This window comes from Blennius ocellaris, assembly GCF_963422515.1.
Source record: "Blennius ocellaris genome assembly, chromosome: 22".
Lineage (NCBI taxonomy): Eukaryota > Metazoa > Chordata > Actinopteri > Blenniiformes > Blenniidae > Blennius > Blennius ocellaris.
Genome location: NC_137671.1, coordinates 17,744,807 through 17,762,498, shown reverse-complemented (window position 1 = coordinate 17,762,498; position 17,692 = coordinate 17,744,807). Strand labels below are relative to the sequence as shown.

General features: G+C 43.6%; 3 protein-coding genes across 4 annotated transcripts in view; 1 reads left to right on the top strand and 2 right to left on the bottom strand.

The window, feature by feature from the left end:
* The window catches only part of slc41a2b (solute carrier family 41 member 2b), an 86,828-nt gene extending 84,520 nt beyond the window's left edge, over nucleotides 1–2,308 (bottom strand). The window contains exon 1 of one of the 2 annotated variants that reach the window (XM_080518239.1): nucleotides 2,251–2,308. The gene's annotated coding sequence lies outside the window, so the exon portion shown is untranslated. Of the gene's footprint in view, nucleotides 1–2,155; nucleotides 2,215–2,250 lie in introns of those variants that run through there. The other variant, XM_080518240.1, reaches the window with a different exon arrangement.
* A 950-nt stretch (nucleotides 2,309–3,258) lies between these two features.
* On the top strand, nucleotides 3,259–8,114 carry nopchap1 (NOP protein chaperone 1). Its single transcript, XM_080518025.1, has 4 exons — nucleotides 3,259–3,355; nucleotides 5,382–5,456; nucleotides 5,539–5,672; nucleotides 7,091–8,114. Exons 1-4 carry the CDS (start codon nucleotides 3,295–3,297, stop codon nucleotides 7,259–7,261), a joined length of 441 nt encoding a protein of 146 aa, XP_080374151.1. The 5' UTR covers nucleotides 3,259–3,294; the 3' UTR covers nucleotides 7,262–8,114.
* A 1,524-nt stretch (nucleotides 8,115–9,638) lies between these two features.
* The window catches only part of aldh1l2 (aldehyde dehydrogenase 1 family, member L2), a 54,251-nt gene continuing 46,197 nt past the window's right edge, over nucleotides 9,639–17,692 (bottom strand). Inside the window, exons 14-23 of the mRNA XM_080518659.1 lie at nucleotides 16,818–16,888; nucleotides 16,632–16,737; nucleotides 14,747–14,834; nucleotides 14,121–14,214; nucleotides 13,934–14,033; nucleotides 13,712–13,810; nucleotides 13,136–13,301; nucleotides 12,683–12,788; nucleotides 12,406–12,605; nucleotides 9,639–10,881 (exon numbers count right to left, since the gene is read on the bottom strand). Coding sequence (XP_080374785.1) covers nucleotides 10,826–10,881; nucleotides 12,406–12,605; nucleotides 12,683–12,788; nucleotides 13,136–13,301; nucleotides 13,712–13,810; nucleotides 13,934–14,033; nucleotides 14,121–14,214; nucleotides 14,747–14,834; nucleotides 16,632–16,737; nucleotides 16,818–16,888 — 1,086 coding nt within the window. The 3' untranslated portion in view covers nucleotides 9,639–10,825. The remainder of the gene's footprint in view (nucleotides 10,882–12,405; nucleotides 12,606–12,682; nucleotides 12,789–13,135; nucleotides 13,302–13,711; nucleotides 13,811–13,933; nucleotides 14,034–14,120; nucleotides 14,215–14,746; nucleotides 14,835–16,631; nucleotides 16,738–16,817; nucleotides 16,889–17,692) is intronic.

Below are 17,692 nucleotides of genomic sequence, written 5' to 3'. Positions count from 1 at the left end.
ACCTGGAACTGCCAAGATGGAGGCAGTCAAACTAAGCCTCCATTCATAGAACAATGTCTTCAAGTGAAAACGCAAAGCTGCCATTGCGTTTTGGGGGTTGGTTTACATAACACTAGTCCACTGAGCCACTAACAATGCAACTCTTTGAAAACATACCAATTCTGTCTCAGTGGAGAGCAACTGGCAACGTTTCTGGAAAGCTGCTACTGCGCATGAGCACCACGCCCGGAGTAAATAGTGCACATTCTGCACACGCTCAGTAGACGGACAATAAGAACATTGTTTTTCCTACAATGTCATGACTCCCAGTCCAGATTCTCCTGGGACCTGGTCATTCTAAAGTTGACAATAATCACTTATTTTAAGTAGATTGTGTTTAAACTCATAACAACATACCATGTATCAATACCATAAATCATCATTTTCAGAGAATTGTGCTGTGCTGGGGCGACACGATTCACAAGAGGCACGAGGAATTGATCCAATCAGCGTCATCGATGCAATAAAGACATCACCGCAAGACAAGTGTGTGATTGAGAGCGAGTGACGCCCTAAAAATACGTTGCCGTTTGGAAATGTCTGACCTCTTGTCGAAGTTTATTAATATGACTGTATAACGTGACCTGCTCATCATTTTTTGATTGTCCGTTCAAATGTTGAAATTGTCAAAATTGTTGCAGATAAGATTTTTTTTTAAATCTATTTGAAAAACAAGTTAATTGTTGTTGTAATCATCAATTGCAGGACTAATTTCTTTACATATTAAAGGTATAGTAGAGGATTTTCTTCTTCCGGGTGGATCATCAAAATAACTGGTCCTCCCAATTGTCAATCATTCTGGTGATATATGACGTAAGCCCGTCGTACGTGCTCGTCCCTGCGCGCAGCTCACTCCACACGGTCCTCATCATGCCGGTGGCCGACCCGACGCATTATTCTCGGACATTTTTACACAGTTTCACCCCCTCTGGTGCAAATCTTCTTGTAAAGTGAGCTTATGTGAGCGATGCCGACTTGTGACTTGTAAACAGAGCGTGCACGAGGAGAACTGGGCTCGTGCACGTCTCTCGCACGCGTTTTAGTAGGCGTTCTGTCCCGGGAGCAGGTACAGCGTTGCGCATGCGCATTTTTTTCAAACGGTGGAGAGGGCGGTTCTTTCCTAAAATTCCTGAAAATCCTCCTGTATACCTTTAATACAGCGTACATATTATACAGACACATTAGTACAATGTATATCTGTTCATTTTCTTGACATGAAGGATTTTGAGCACTTTAGGCAGGTGCTTACAATTTTTTACTTGCCCGAAGTTTAATGGAAATTTATAAGCTCGAGTATGAATTCGACCAACATAACTTTTTCCATAAAAACACGAGCAGTTTTTTTTTTTTATCGTAGTTGTTTTGTTCTCAGCACACCAGGTGGACAGGTGATCACAGTGCTATCTGTTTAGATCGCTGATGAATTAATCTTGTAGAACCTCACAAAGTCAGGAACGTTCTGGCTGAGGCTGCAGCAGCAGTGTTGCTTTTAGTGTGTAGATGTGTTTTAATTCTTCGCGCTCTCAGAGAACAACTGCCTCTCGTTTAATCCCTGTGTCCAATAATGTACGACAGGAAATAAAGGAGCTGTATAGAATTGAGAACTAGTGAAGCTGATAAAGCCCAGTGCAGCAGCATGTCCTCAGCACCTCCACTGGCTGAGTCACCGTCACAATAATCCAACCGCGCGTCTGGACCAATGGACCTCTGCCTTGTGTGTCACATTAAATGGGTTTCTGTCTGTTTTTCCAGTGGTTATAGTTGCTTTTCTTTACCCAATTGCATGACATTTCATCACGTGTGACAAGGTGCAGAACCTCTCTGCTAAAAAAAAAAAAAAAAAGATGCTCAAAACGTCTATTTATTAGTCGGGCCTCCACGTTTGAACCATCAGCCTCAGTTGGTGACACGTCTTCTGCTTCAGGAGGAGCGAGACCGTTCAAGTCTTTCTCCCAGCACAGCCCCTCGATACATCGTTAACAACAAACGACCAGTTTTCTGTTTGTTTGTTTGTTTGTTTGTATACGTTGGCAAACAAACAGGCTGTGAAGCGAACGTGAAAATGAAAACAGAAGGACGCACGGCGGCTCGAGACAGCCTCACACGGCGGACGTACCGAACCCAGAGCAGCGCTTCCGAACACAGGAAACACACGCAGTGTCTGCCTTCGTCTCATCTGCCATGTTTCCACTCGTTTATCTTTACATTTACCTTTTTTGCGGGTATATTTCCTCCGGGGGAGACGAGAGAGTCGCTCCCTGACAGCGAGCCAAACACACAGCTGCCGAAGATCGTGTATGAGGAACGAGAGCGCGACGCTGACGCGCTTCAATTAACCATGATATGATTTCACATCATAGTTGAATCTCCACTATATATCCAAACCTATATAAATAGTAGAGAGATGAATGACTGATCTTTCAATATAATAATGCTGTCTCTTAACAGCTTTATTAACACAAACGAGACTCCCGAGAACAGGACCTTTTTGATATTAAAAAAAATAAAACATATAACGTTCAGTAAGACTGGAAGAACATAAGACAAGAGGCTTACAATTTATCAATTTATATCAAACATTATCTTTTTCAGGATTCAGCCAAATAGCAATTTTACATTTTTTCTTTTTTTTTTTTTTTTTTTAAAAATGGCCATACTAGTGTCACATACACGATCTATTTTTCCCATCTTTTCAAAAACCCATTTTGTTGCAGTCTTATATGATAGATAGATAGATAGATAGATAGATAGATAGATAGATAGATAGATAGATAGATAGACAGACAGACAGACAGATTTTAGACTACATCTAAAATAAAAAGCACGTAGTAATAAATTAAACGAATGATGTGCTCGTAACAATATTTCTCCACAGACATAAATGAATAAAGTTATGGAATTTACATTCCGAGAAAAATAGTCAGAGTGAGGGGTCTCGCTTTGTTCACCCAAAAATGCCAGCTATTTGATTTGAACTGCGCTTGCGCAGAGGACACTCGGCATCAATACGTTATAAATCATATTTTAAACATTTGGTTTACAATTTTCTGTCATTTGTTGGATTACTTTTCATCTTTATCAAGTTGTTGTATTTTGTGAGTAACTTTTAAACCTGGTAACGTCAGTTTTACTGTGTCCTCCTTGACAGCAGGCGGCGCTGCCGCGGGTTTGACCGTCTCTCTGACCCGGAAGCTGCTCTCCTCTGCAGCGCACGTTTGTGAAGAAACAAGTCGAGTTTTTATTTATTTTTTAAAAATGGATGTAAAAGGACATCAAACGAGCTCCCAGGATTTGTTATCATGTGGCACCGGGGGAGGTAAGAAAGGTTTCTTTCTGATTCAGGAGAGTTTGAAGAGTAAAATCCGACTTTCAAGAGACTATTGAGAAGTTATTGGGATTATCCTCCCACCCAGAACCTGTTTCGTAAGGATTTTAACATAATTCAAACTAAATCAATCATTTGTATTCTTCATAGGCTGTTTCGTCTTAGAGGTATTTGTCGTTTGAGAGATCGCTGACAAAAGTCTTGAAGATGAGAATTACATGAAGTGCTGGGGAACTTTACAATACCTGAACATAATAATCCTGATGCATTAATTAATAAAGTTTTAATCCAAAGACTGGGCAAATTATGTGAATGTTCTCAATACATCTGCACCGTTTATAGTCAAATGATCAATATGTGTGATATGTATGTAGCTAAATGTGCTTTGTATCGTCAATAAATGATAAACGTGTTATTCTGCTTTGGACTGCTGCTCATCCAGTTTCTCTCACAGGAGGTTTAGTGTTTCCCTGTTCATCTCCTACAGCCCCTCCCTCTGTCTTGTGGTGTCCCACAGGGTTCTGTCCTGGGTCCGATGCTGTTCTCACTCACTTTATTGCCCCTGGGCCAGATATTAGCCTCTATAGTGGCATTTCACACCCTCAGCATGCTGATGATGTTCACTTACAGTATATCAGTCATTCAAACCAGAGTGAGCCAGATAACACGTTCTTGAGTTTTACAATGATGTAAAATAGGTCAATTAAAAGGTATGGCGTCTTCTGTGGAATTGTAGATGCTCTTACATGCGTTTATCTCGTTTATTTCGTTTAAATTATTGTATTGCCATTGTTACTGGTTAAAGTGTCTTACAGGGATGGCAGTTTTCTCTAGATTGAATTGGTAATTTTTGTAATTGAACTTTCTAAATTAGATTCAAGATTCAATTGTCATAAATACAATAAAATTCTGTTAGAGCATCACAACTCAACATACTATGTTGTATGAAATAAAAAGTGTATTAATAGTCTGGTGCTGGTTCACCAAACGTGAACAGTCTCCTCTCTCTCTCTCTACAGTGTGGGAATACTGTAACAAACACGGTGTTTTATCTGGCAAAATATATAGGTGTGTTTGTATTCCTTTTATTTCTTGTAAAATCAAATGGCAAGGCCGATGGAGCCTGGAGCCGGAGGGATGGGGTGAGCGAGGGTGAAGAGAGAGAGAGAGAGAGTGAATTACAGCAACTACACTGAGTTGTTTCACTCGCCACACCGTATCATAGTCTCCATACTCATGTATCATGTCATGTTTAAAAAAAGTTCAAGTTTAACTCCTTGTGAGAAAAGAAAACATCCATCTACTGAATTATTTCACAGCTTTTCCGCCTCGTGGATATATCAAACTCTCTATTATTAGATTTCGATGATTCAGCAAAAATGTAAATTTTCTAAGACTTGGATGACTCAAGTTGATGTTTAGAGAATCTTCTTTCATTGTAGATGAGTTTCCAAGTTGTAAAACAGACTAATCCAGTAAAATGACTTCATGCATGAGAAGTGCTGCACTTTCAAGTGTACTTGTACTTGAGTGACTTGTGTACGCACAAATTTAAAAAAAATGCGCCAACAAACACGACAGACTCACAAAGATCAACGTTCAAATAGTTCCAGACACACGCGCGTCTTTTCTGCAGCTACGATGGCGCCGTAAGGATTCAACGTCTTCTTCACCGAAATGTCACCGACCTCAAAGATTTAAACGCTTCCTTGAATTAAATTATCTAGATCCATTGAAAAATACTTGAAAAAAAAAAAAAAATCCTATGCTCCGACAACAAAATCCTGCGTGTTTCCGTACGGCAGCGGCGAAGGAAGGTCCGTATCGCGAGAGGCTAGCTAGCTGCCAGAGTTTCACTGTGTGGAGTGATTCTCAACTTGAAACAGAAGTTGCTTTCTAGGGAGTTCTTAATTGCGTTTAAGCTAAAAAATCAACGTAGCTGCTTCACGAAAGCTGATGATAACAAAGCAGGGTGGATAATTGAGGTGTCTGATCACATGTTTGGTTTGTGGCGCAGGCCTCAGTGAGAAGCTGCTCCTCAAGCCGAAGGCTGCCAGGGCCCTGCAGACACAGCGGCTCCCCCAGAGCAGCGGTGAGCTCCCCGTCACGGCGTCCAGGAGCGAACAGCCTCCCAGCCGGACACGTCACCGTTTCCTCTGTCTCTGTGTCTCCAGTCCTGCAGCGTCTGCACAGCTTCCTGCCCAAGATGGCCGAAGCCAACGAGAAGCTGAGGCAGCAGATGGAGGACGCTCCGGCCGGACGCTTCGACATCGAGGACGTGCAGGAGGCGGAGAAAGTGATCGAGATGGTGAGGCAGTGAGAGGAAGATGCTCTACTTTCTGGATGCTGGCTGAAGTTACGTTCGTAGGCCCAGTTTACATCAAAGACCACACTTTCAAGTAAAAATGGAAAACCTACATTTATTTCTGAGCGCACATTTACATGACCACGCTGCTTGGACCCACGAGAAACTTTCTGAAATGACACGACTGAGCATGAGCACCGCGGCCGTAGTAAGTCCTTCTTCCACACATGCTCAGTAGAGAGATAGTGAGGACAAGGTTTCTCTGTCGGTTCAGGACTCCCAGTCCACATTCTCCTGGGACTTGGTAGTTTTATAGTTGACAGTCACCAACGTCACTGTCTGTTTATTGTCGTTGTTGATCTTTAGCCTACAGCTGTCCATCGATTAGGGGCAGAGAAGAACCGCTCAATTATTGCACACTTTTCTGTAATTGATAACAGTTTTTCCACTTAGACTGAAGCTTGTAATGGATATTTATGTATGGAAGATAATGCAATTCATGTCGACTCACCTCACATAACGTATATTTACATTCAAAGACAAGGAAGTAATACAACAACCCAGACTAATATGAGAATTTAAATATTTCTAGAAACAAAGTTGTGAACTTATTACATGAACGTTGCAAAACTAAATTGTAACACACACACACACACAAGGATAGAGCATGAGAACACACGAAAGACAGAAATGGAACACACACTTGTGCGCACACACACTCGTATACGGTAGACAGCGGGTGTGGAGAAAAACAATTTGCCTTCAAGTTTCAAGTATTTGGAGCAGGTTTGGCTGTTTGGTGGCTGCCGGTCAGCCAACATGGCAACCTGCCGTTTTGCTCCCCACAATGACTTCTGCAGTCGTTACATTTGACTTTCACTTTCCCCAGGAGACTTTTTAAAGTGGAACTTTGCGCCTAATATTCCATCCCTAATAGTTCCGCAGCACTCGGCTGCTCTGCAGTCAGGGGGGCCTTGCTACATGCATCACTAAGGTTAGAGGTCAATAAAAACTCAACAAAATGTGGAAGTAAACCAAATTGTTCACGAGCAAAACATTTTTGATTAATTGCCATAATTAATCTTGACAGTTGATAACATAACTGCACAGCGTGTGGTTTCATTACACAAACAAACAAACATCACCCTGTAGCGGCCCAACATGCTAACGCCATTATTTTGATCATTTCTGCTGTTTCAGTGTGAACAGACATCGTTTTCAAAACGTTGCATGTAAACGCAAAACCTTTCTGAAGTGAAAACGCAGAAATGTTGTGTAAGCGGGGCCTCAGTCCACTTTTGTTTTGTTGCCGGACTCTCATGTGGAAATCTAATGGTGCGTCCACCACTGGGTGTCAATGCATGGAGAGAGGACGCAAACATGGGTGGGACTGAGTGGACGCCTCTTCCTTCTGTCCTCAGGACGTCGCTCTGTTCCAGCTCAGCGGATCAGAAAGCTCCTCCGAGGACGATGCGGAGACTTCAGAGGACGAGGACGAGGAGACTGAGGTGACGGAGCAGAGCCTGAAGCTGCCTGGAGCCCGGGGGCAGAAGAGGAAGGTGGACATCCAGGTCATGGAGCAGCCACACTGACGGAGGGACACAAGGTCTTCTGAGGCTCCTCCAGAGGCAGAGACGTCCTCCTCGTCCCTATGGGAATGACCCTGCACCTGTTCTAGAAAACAGACGGACTCCTCCAGGTTCTCCTCCAGCATCATGGAACCATGTGTCAAGGTATTTTTGTCAAAAAGTGGGTCTTCAGGCTTTCTGTACAGCAATCCTCCTCTCATTCAATCCTCTTTTCAACCTATATCTGCATCATGTCCTCTAAACCAGCTCATTACGTCTTGCATTTCTCCAGATGATCACTTGTGCAGCGTGAAATCAGTGTTTGTTGTTTTTTTCCCGCTGCAAGCAAAGTTCCAGTGAAAGAGCCGACGTCAGTCGTGGACATTTAAGATGCTACATTTAAAAGTAGTGATGTTATATTAGTGATGCTTGAACCGCCTTTTTTTTTTAAACAGGTGTACCAGTACAGGCAGTCCCCGCTTTGACGCCGCAGTCTGTGTTTGCTATCAAACTTATTTGACAGTTGTTGAGTTCGCTGGTCGTCCCTCTCGCTTCTCGACTGTCCAGCTGCTCCGCACAAGAATGACTTTTCTTAAAACCGGTCAGTGGTGCAACCACGGTTGGACGACAGACTGAGGCTGAAATCCAACAGTGGTGATCTCACCAAGCTGCAGTGTCATTGATGTGTTGTAACTGGGCCCATGCTGAGTCAGCATATAAACAGCCGGACCACCTCGTGACTGAGGACACAACACAGACTTTACTGTCTTTTCAGGAATCCCTGTTGGAATCTTTAAATTTCACATTTAATAAACGTCAAACTACCTTACCAGTCTGCGGTGGTCTCCTTCCCCTCCGACACTCACCTTCACTTCCCCTGTGACCGTTTCCCTGCCCGTGACGTTTCTTTTTTTATTTCCTCTGTTATGGTTGATTGTACAATTCATCGAGCAACAAAAGGATTTATACAAAATGATTATGAAGAATGTGAGTCGTGAGGGCAGGGCAGGGTAGGAACTGCACATTTTTATGAATCCAATCGTTTTTTTTTGTCATTTTCAAGTTTTGGAGTATGTACACTGTTAGTCTGGATCCTACATTATGTTTTATAAATGAGGCCCTGGCCACCTCATAACAGATGTTTTCCACAGGATGTAGACACTACTCAGCCTGTTGGGGCGATGACATCACAGCTGCACATCCATTGACCATTGAAATGTGTTTGAAGCAGCGTGCTATGGATTCCCCGGGTGCCGTCCATCCATCTTCTATGTCGCTGATCGTGTTCCGGGTCACAGGGCGCTGGGGCCGATCCCAGCAACCCGTGGACAAGGGCAGGAGACACCCTGGACAGACTGGACTGGACAGCCTGTCTCATCACTTAAACCACAATGTTTCAAATTAACACTGAAACCTTGGAGAAATTGCCTGGTTTTTATTTCCTTCCATTTGCCAGTACTTCAGGGCCCTAAACTACGACTGGATTTCTTTTCTTACGGAGGTAACTTCAGGGATTAACCCTGGGTTTTTCCCTTCTTGTCAAGATAAATAACTGGTAAGTTACTCTGAACCGCGAACTCGCCGTGGAGCAGCTCATGTTCTGGAAAAGATCAAGGTGCATATAGAAGCTCCACCTCCTGACCAATCAGATCTCTTTGAAAATGACCTGCATATTGTTTGATTATCCCGGTTGGAGTGCAGTTTCAGAGCAATCTCTTTGACATGATAAAATAAATCCTGGTCACTGAAGCTTTGAAGGATGTTTTTGTTCTCAACTTGTTCCAAGTCTGTTTCACCCCGCGAGGGTTGATCTGTGATGAGGTGAATGATCTCACCTGCAGAAACATGAATTTATGGAACCAGAACTCCTCCTGTCGTCACAGTGATGAATTCATATCCCAACACAAAACGCACTCAGAGGAAAGTCTCAACTATATAGAAAATATAAAGTAAAAGAGCGGTGAGGAAGCTCTGCCTGAAACCTTTCTACTGTAATAAAGTGAAACCAGGTCAATGTCTTGCCGTCTATTTATATTGTCCAGTCAATTAATATTGTGTAATCTAACAAAGTTACACAAGCAGGGGGTTTCTGGTCGAGGCTGCAGCAGCAGTTCCTTTTAGTCTGCTGGATGTGTTTCAATTCTTCATATTCCCAGAGAATAATTACTCCTTTTACCCATAAACTGCTCTGCAGGCTTTCTCCTGGTGTGACTGATCAGAGGCTGCAAGCTCTGCCTCTCTGAAGTGAATGTGCACCGACCCCAATGACAATAATCTGCGTTAAAATGGCAAGTTGGTAACTCACTTCATCATGTCACGCTTTGTGACTGCAGGCAACATATCCCAGGTATGTTAAGCTTGCATCATAGTACTGGTTTTTCCAGAATAAACCAAAACAAAATGAAAGAAATCCTTTTAATCGTACAGAATAAAATACCGTTTTACAACAGCGCTTCTGAAAAATAAGACTTTTCCATGACATCTCCACGTTACATAGATCAACCATCTATAGAATCCATTCCAGGTAGGAAGTGTTGTTTTGTTCAGATCGTTGGTAGTGCAGCAGAAACAAACGTCAAGGTGCAGCCTGGAGGATCAGGTTATGCCACCTTTGTGCAGTGAGGCCGTTTGTTGCCTCGTGTTCACAAGAAGAGACAAGATGCTTAAAAAGGCTTCAATACTCACACCTATGGGACAACACACACAAAGCTTTTCTTTTATTCATATTAATAAAATGTTTATTTTCCCTTAATGACTAAATCAGCTTTATTGTTAGGTCACAATTGTTTCTTTAGTGTACCAACAATCTAAAATCACACTTTATCATTGTAGTGTTTTGCTTTTTTTTTTTAAATAAAGAGTCCAAAGGTAATATATAGCTAATCCCTTCATTTAGCATTCAGACTTGATTTTAATGGTAAAGCTGAGTCTTTACCATGAAAAAAACAGCAATCTGGGACGAAAGAGGCCCCTGGAGGCATTTCTTCAGAGATCATTGAAGAGAGAATATATTTCTTCACACCGTGTGTAGACAGTTACGTTCTCTCGCTGTGCTCACAAGAGCAGAAAATGGGTTTTTAAAAAAGATGTATCAAAAGAGTGAAGCTTCTAAAGCGACCGTTGAATTGAAGCTAAAATCCTGACTTTTACAAAGTAAACTGGAGCTTGAAAGTTGTGTATTCCTGTTGAGCAATCTAAAACGACGACAGTCTTGTGTTCCAGGTCAAATCCGGTCCAAGACAAACCCTGGAGTGGCTTTCTCGTCCAGCTCGTAACGACCCAGAGGCTCCGGAGGAGGAGCAGGTATGAAAGGGATGATGAATGATGTGAGGCAGAAACTGCTTCCGGGAGGAAAACCAGCATTCTGGTGGGGTTTTATGGAACTACAAGCTTTAAGACGCAGCTAGAAAAAACTTTGTTAAAACAAAGATGTATCTGCAGCCCATGACTGACTGGTATTTCCAAGACAAGATGGGCATCTTGTCCAATGTGCAACAGAGTGACTGAGCCCTCCCGTCACACACACCCTGTAGAGAAACACACTCCTTCTGGTCTGTCGTGGGGGGTCCGTGTTGAATGGGGGGGGTCTCAATACTCCACAGTCACTGCTTTGGTCTTGAGGTATTCCAGGAGGGCGTCTTCTCCTGCAGACCAGAACAGGAAGTGATTCCAAAAGACATACGAGAGCGCAATGATTGGAAACAACACCAAATTGTTACATACTAATAATAGAGTTTCTGCTTCCTTTTCTACGGAGCCCCTCTGGTGACATTGGTGAAAAAAAAAAAATATTGCCTAATAACGCGTGGTCACGCGTTATTAAGGCGTGGGAACGAGATAAATAAGTCGTGGCCACGCGTTATTAAACTGCCGTCAAGTGAGCCGGCACTCAATTTTAACTGCGCTTTTATTAACGCCTTTACGGTAAAACACAGGTCAGCGTACGGCCGCAATGCTGACAGAAAGACAGATGGTCTGATTTCAAAATGCAATAAAACGGAATCCTTCATAGGTTTACACCCAATTTCACTTCAGTGCAATACTAGGCATACTCCTTTGTTACTACAAGAAATATGAAAGAATATTACTGTAGAAATTTGGAGAAAAGTACTCTTAAACTTGGATGTGTTGATCGAAAATGATGGTCTCGTCTATTTTCAAATTGCAATAAAATGGAATCCTTCATAGGTTTATGCCTGATTCCACTTCAGGCAGTACTAGACATACTCCTTTACTACTGCAAGCAGCATCAAAGAATATTACTGTAGAAATTTGGAGAAAAGTACTTTTAAACTTGGAGCAAATTAATGAAGGCAAGACCATTATTTTCGACCAACAGATCCAAGTTTGACATTACTTTTCTCCAAATTTCTACAGTAATATTCTTTGATCTTACTGGTACTGGTAAAGGACTATATCTAGTATTGCCCTAACGTAGAATTGGGCATAAACCTATTAAGGATTCCATTTTATTGCAATTTGAAAATAGACGAGACCATCATTTTCGATCAACACATCCAAGTTTAAGAGTACTTTTCTCCAAATTTCGACAGTAATATTTTTTCATATTTCTTGTAGTAACAAAGGAGTATGTCTAGTATTGCACTGAAGTGAAATTGGGTGTAAACCTATGAAGGATTCCATTTTGGCGCAGTTAAAATTGAGTGCCGGCTCACTTGACGGCCACGCGTTATTAAGGCAATATTTTTTTTTTCACCAATGTCACCAGAGGGGCTCCGTACTTTTCTTTCTTGAGGTATCAAGTATATTTTTATCTGTTTTTGCATGCCAAGCTCCACGCTAATCTTTTTTTTTTTCTAAAACAGAATGCGAACAGAATTGCGCTTGACAAAATCTCGTAAAATGTCAAAATTGATGTTCTTCAACTGTATTTGAACACCTCTCAGTCAGGGTGTTGGCTAAAGCAGCTAATGCTAAACATACTCGAAGCATGGTATCGTGCTTCTCCAATTCCATCGACGTGCAAATCAGGTGCTGTTCCTCATCGGCTTCCAACAACCTCAATCCTCCCAGCCTAACCCAACAGAAGTGCTACGAGTTCAATCCTTGATGCTTCTGCTAAGTTAGCCACACTCAGGCTAGTTGAACGTCACTTTACCCGAAGATTCTAAAGCGGTCGAAGAAGATTTTTGGGAGTTTTTGCTCACCGAGGTCTTTGCCAAAGCCAGACTGCTTGAAGCCTCCAAACGGTGAGGCGACGTCGGTCTTGTTGTAGGTGTTGACAAACACGGTTCCTGCTTCCAGCCGCTCGCTCACGTACATGGCCTTGTTGATGTCGCGGGTGAACACGCCTGAAGCCAGGCCGTATTCGGTGTCATTGGCTCTCCGCAGCACGCCGTCGACATCGCTGGGGTGAGACGGAGCAAAACGTCTCGTCAGAAAATCCAATCGTGTGTGAATTACCGCAGCCCCGCCAAGACGCACCCGTCTGGGAACTTTGACACCACCATGACGGGGCCGAAGGACTCTTCTTTAGCAAGGAACATGTGGTCCTCCACGTCGGTGAACACGGTGGGCTCCATGAAGAAACCTGCAGGGGAAACATGACCCAGGGGCTCCTTCTCAGACTCATTGAGAATAGTGCGTAGAATAAATAGAGGTCAACAAGGTTAGGGATAGTTTTAGTTTGGTAAGTGTTTGTTGGTGCTCTGGTTTCTGGGGTACTATCGGAACAGGATTACTATTCCAACACATCAGTAGGGTAAAACTAACAAAACCCTGAATTCTGCTTCACCACGGTAGGAACGGCCGACAAAAGGATCAAAAAGTGACATTGCTGATATTTTCCATTCAACGTTAACCCGTTAGTGCTGGTGCAGTGAGACGGTCTCCCGGTTGGACCTGAGGACCACACTATGGAGTGTGGCTGAAGCGTACCCGGTCTTTCCACCCGTCTGCCGCCACACACCAGCGTGGCGCCCTCCTTCAGCCCGGTCTCGCAGTACTCCAGCAGTTTGTCCAGGTGGGCTTTGTGGTTCTGCGGCCCGTGGTCAGTGGAGCGGTCCAGAGGGTCCCCGATCTTCATTTTCTTGATCTCCTCCACCTTGGTGGGGCACGTTAAAGTTAGCAGCATACCTTCTCATCTGAAAGAGCCCTTGGACAAGAATGGCTTATTCTTCTCTCAATTCAAGTCTCTTCAGTACTTGTTTTGTTTTTGAAGTCTTATCAAAAAGTTAATCTTCCAATTTGTGTGACCACAACACACACCAGTACTTTGCACACTTCACATATTTTGTCAAGCATAAAGCAAAGACATTTTCCCTGTGTCGAGTTTCTTCAAACAGCCCAAAGACATGCATTTTGTAGTCTGTGTGTTATACTGATGAAACGCTATACTATGTCTTCAACCAAAGTCACTAATGTTGGAATTTCGTATTGCGACAATGAGCTTGACAGCAGCGTCAGCAGAACTGTTGACGCTGTCTGAGGACATTGTGTGGTGGCGTCACCCACCACCCGGCTGATGTACTCGTCATGTATCGACTCTTCCACAAAAAGACGCCCAGCAGCAATGCAGTTCTCCCCTTTATTGAAGAACACCGAGCTCATTCCCTGCGGGAGAGAGGGAGGGAAGGAGAGAGGGAGGGAAGGAGAGAGGGAGGGAAGGAGAGAGGGATCAGAACACGTCTCGGGGACTTCCTGGGAGTGCGAGATGTTGTGACGTGGCTCTCGAACCATGCGGACAGCCTTGTCCATGTCGCAGTCGTGAAAGATGATGAGCGGTGACTTCCCTCCCAGCTCCAGAGAGACTTTCTTCAGGTTACTGAGGGCACAGCTGTATGGTAAAGCGGGGGGGTCAGAGTGTGAGACAAGAGGGGGCAGACTGCCACAACCAGAGGTCGAAGGTCAGCTGGGATTCCACCTCTTCATGATCTGCTTGCCGATGGGCGTGGAGCCGGTGAAACCCAGCTTCCGGATGTCTGGGTGGTCGGACAGCCGCTGTCCCACCATGCCACCTGGAGGTCAGACCAACAATCAGCAGCTTGATCCACCCACAGAAAGAGGTTGGGAAACTTGTTTCATGAATGTTTTGGTAAAATCACCTCTGCATCTTTAAATGAACCAAATCAGAAAGACCGATGGGTAACTATCTTTGCGACAAAAGACTGACTATACAGATGAAAAAAATCCCAACTGTAAGCCGTCTGCCCTCAAACCTGTCGATGTGATGGTTGTTAAATGTGAAGACGAGACAGCGACCTGAAGTCTTCTAGCAAAGCAACTTGCGCTCATCACTTCCTGGCCATAAAGTACTGACGCAGGAAGAGTACTGAGCACACATGAAAAGATCTTGCCAATTAGAAAAGTTTTCCCTGTTGGTTAACATAAAGGATTTCTAACTTTACAAAGCTATTGTAATATTTGAAGTCATTATTTTCATGGGGAAACTACTAAACAACCTCAAGGTGGAGGAACACGAGTCTGGAAGCAGTTTCTCTTTGTACTGCTGCCAGAAACCACAAATGGTTGTGTATTTGTCATGGTTACCCGAGCCTGGCAGGATGTTGATGACTCCTTTCGGGATGCCAGCTTTCACTGAAAGCTCAGCGAATTTCAGCGCCGTTAGAGGAGTGACCTGTAAATATGCAACAATGATCAATAAACTACAAAACTCAAACTTGACCATATTCTTCCAGCTAATGTTTCCTTCAGAGTGGAATTTCAGCATCTTACTGTGAAGGATTATGCCCACCACCTCAGAGGCAAAATAAATGACATCAAATCCAGTCTTTCATCTTTACAAACTGGACCTTTGAACTCACCTGGACTGGTTCTTCACCAGGAATCACTGGACTGTTTTATTCTGGTTGATGTAAGAACACTTGGTGGACTTTTCTCCCAAGTTAAACCAACAACCTGCCTTTAGATCCAATTCCTACCTCACTTTTTAAGTCATTGTATGGGTTCTTTGAGGAACAGCTTTTCAACATGGTCAACTGCTCTCTTCAGACGGGTGTTTTCCTCACCGCCTTTAAAACGGCGGTGGTGAGGCCCCTTCTGAAGAAGAGCAGTTTAGACCCCAAGGTTCTTAATAACTATCGTCCTGATCCAACTTAACATTTTTAATCAATTAAATAATTTTTTTGCTTACAAATAACATTTTAGAGAAGCATCAGTCTGGTTTTAGGAAGAACCACAGAGACGTCCTTTAAATGTTTTAAATGACATCAGGTACAATCAAGACTCCCAACAACTCACAGTCTTGATTTGATTGGCTCTTAGTGCTGCTTTTGACACGTTGATCATTTTACTAGATAGACTGAGGAATCTGGTCATGTTTTTAAATGGTTCATTTCTGATCTCACAGATCGACGCTTCTTTGCATGGGTTGGTGAGGAACGTGTATCCAAACTTACAATCAGCTCTGGGGTTCCTCAGGGGTCGATCTTAGGCCCTTTTTAATCTATACATGCTGCCACTAGGGGGCGTCATCAGGAGACATGGTATCAGCTTCCGTAGCTATGCTGATGACACACAGCTGTATGTGGTGGTGTCTCCTGATGACACAGCTTTATCAACTCTCCAACTTTTACAAAACTCTGCAGCACGAGTGCTGACGAGGACCTGAGGGGGGGCCCACATCATGCCGGTTTTAAAATCGATGCATTGGCTCCCCGTTCACTTCAGGATCCATTTTAAGGTTCTTTTACGAGTGTATCTAAACGGTTTTGCACCCTCCCATTTATCTGACTTGCTTTTACTGTGTCGACCCTCATGAGCTTTGGGGTTCTCAGACACCGGCCTTTTCATTGTGCCTCAAACCAGGACCCAGACCCACAGGGGTGCTGGTTCAGCTCCTATGGCCCATGTTTGTGGAACAGCCTGCCGGGGAACTTCAGGGTTGCAGAGTACGTTGATGTTTTTTAAAGAAAGGTTCAAAGCTCAAGTTTTTATCAGGCATATATGTAGATGTTTTTTTATATTCATGTATATATGCAGATATGTATATTATTGACTTATTTATCCAATTTTCTACTTTTATCAGGTTTGTAACCAAATTTCTTTTCTCCAGTGGTTCCTCTTAGGGGTTGCTACGCTGGTGGTGCCGTCCCGTGGGCTTCTCCATTGCGGGCACCTGGCTGCCCCCCCCCCCAGTGAAGACGCCCAAGAGGAGGCCTTTTCTTCACCTTAGTGCCCCTTGCCATGTTCATATCACCAGGCAGGTCTTCATTTATGTGTGTGTATTTGCATGTGGGCGTGTGTTCTGTTTAGATCATATTAAGCACTTTGTACTACATAAATAAAGTTTATTGATTGGTTGATTGGTTGAACTCGAACTTTACAACACAAGACCACACATATTGGCAAAATCGGAAGGCATGTAGCCTCCTTGGGTAAGATTGGAGTGAGTCATGTTGTGATTGGAAGTCACCTGTGCAGGTTTCAGGACCAGAGTGTTTCCTGCTGCCAAGCAGGCAGCGCTCTTCCACGCCAGCATCATGAGGGGGTAGTTCCAAGGGATGACTATGGCACACACGCTAACGGAAAAAATACAATTCCAGATTCAATATAAAGAGATGATATGCTTCTGAGGAGCATCTCTGAGGTTGACATTTACCCCAGGGGCTCTTTCTTAGTGAAGGTCAGGTTGCGGTTGGGCCTGGCCTGGTTGATGGGGATGGTCTTGCCCTGCAGGAGATTGTCAGTGTCAGTGTAGAGCATTAGTGTGGGGAAAGAACCAGGTACGAGCTCTGAGCCAGGGCCAGATCTAGCACCAGTGTGCTTTGTCTTTCCACTGCCAAAGCCCCGGCCTATCAGGGGCTAAACGGGTTCTAAACGGACCCCACATCATTGCTGTGCCAGAGCGGAGCCTGACACGTCATCAGGTGGGGGCGGAGTTATCGCTACCTACAAGGCGGAAGAGACACCGAACCGGCATTTTGAAAGCTACAGCAAATACGGAGCCCTGGAGTGGCTGAAGAGAAAAAAATTATACATTGGGACAATATCAAGTCATTCACTCAAGTTAATTACACGAGGGAATGAGAATTTAATCCGCGATCGCGGAGCCATAGCTCTTGAGACGCTGCGGCGCTCTGGAGCTGTCCTGTCAGCTGCGTCATATAGAATTTAGAAGCAGTTCTCCAATGCAGCTTCTTTTCACGCTTTTCATCGCAACATCATTGTGACTTTCATGTCATGCATCACGTTATGATCGCGGGCTGAGGTCCGCGTGCTCAGGGTTGGGACGGTTACTTGAAAACTGTAATCCGTTACAATTACAAGCTACTTGTCAAAACATTTTATCAGCAACTTACTCCAAGGACTAAAATAAAAAAGTAATGTACCCGAGTACTTTGAGTTACTTTTGGATTACTTCACCAGGAAACATAAAAAATAAAGACAAGAAAGAATAGAATGTGTCGTCTGCTCAGTGTATTGACTCGTCTTATACACCAATTGTACTGAACAAGTTTTGAACTAAATCAAAAC

Bases quoted from the DNA above. Each gene is read 5' to 3' on its own strand.
- nopchap1 (XM_080518025.1), top strand. From the start codon at position 3,295: ATGGATGTAAAAGGACATCAAACGAGCTCCCAGGATTTGTTATCATGT. The intron at 3,356-5,381 runs GTAAGAAAGGTT...TTTGTGGCGCAG, and splicing joins ATCATGTGGCACCGGGGGAG to GCCTCAGTGAGAAGCTGCTC. The intron at 5,457-5,538 runs GTGAGCTCCCCG...CTGTGTCTCCAG, and splicing joins GCGGCTCCCCCAGAGCAGCG to TCCTGCAGCGTCTGCACAGC.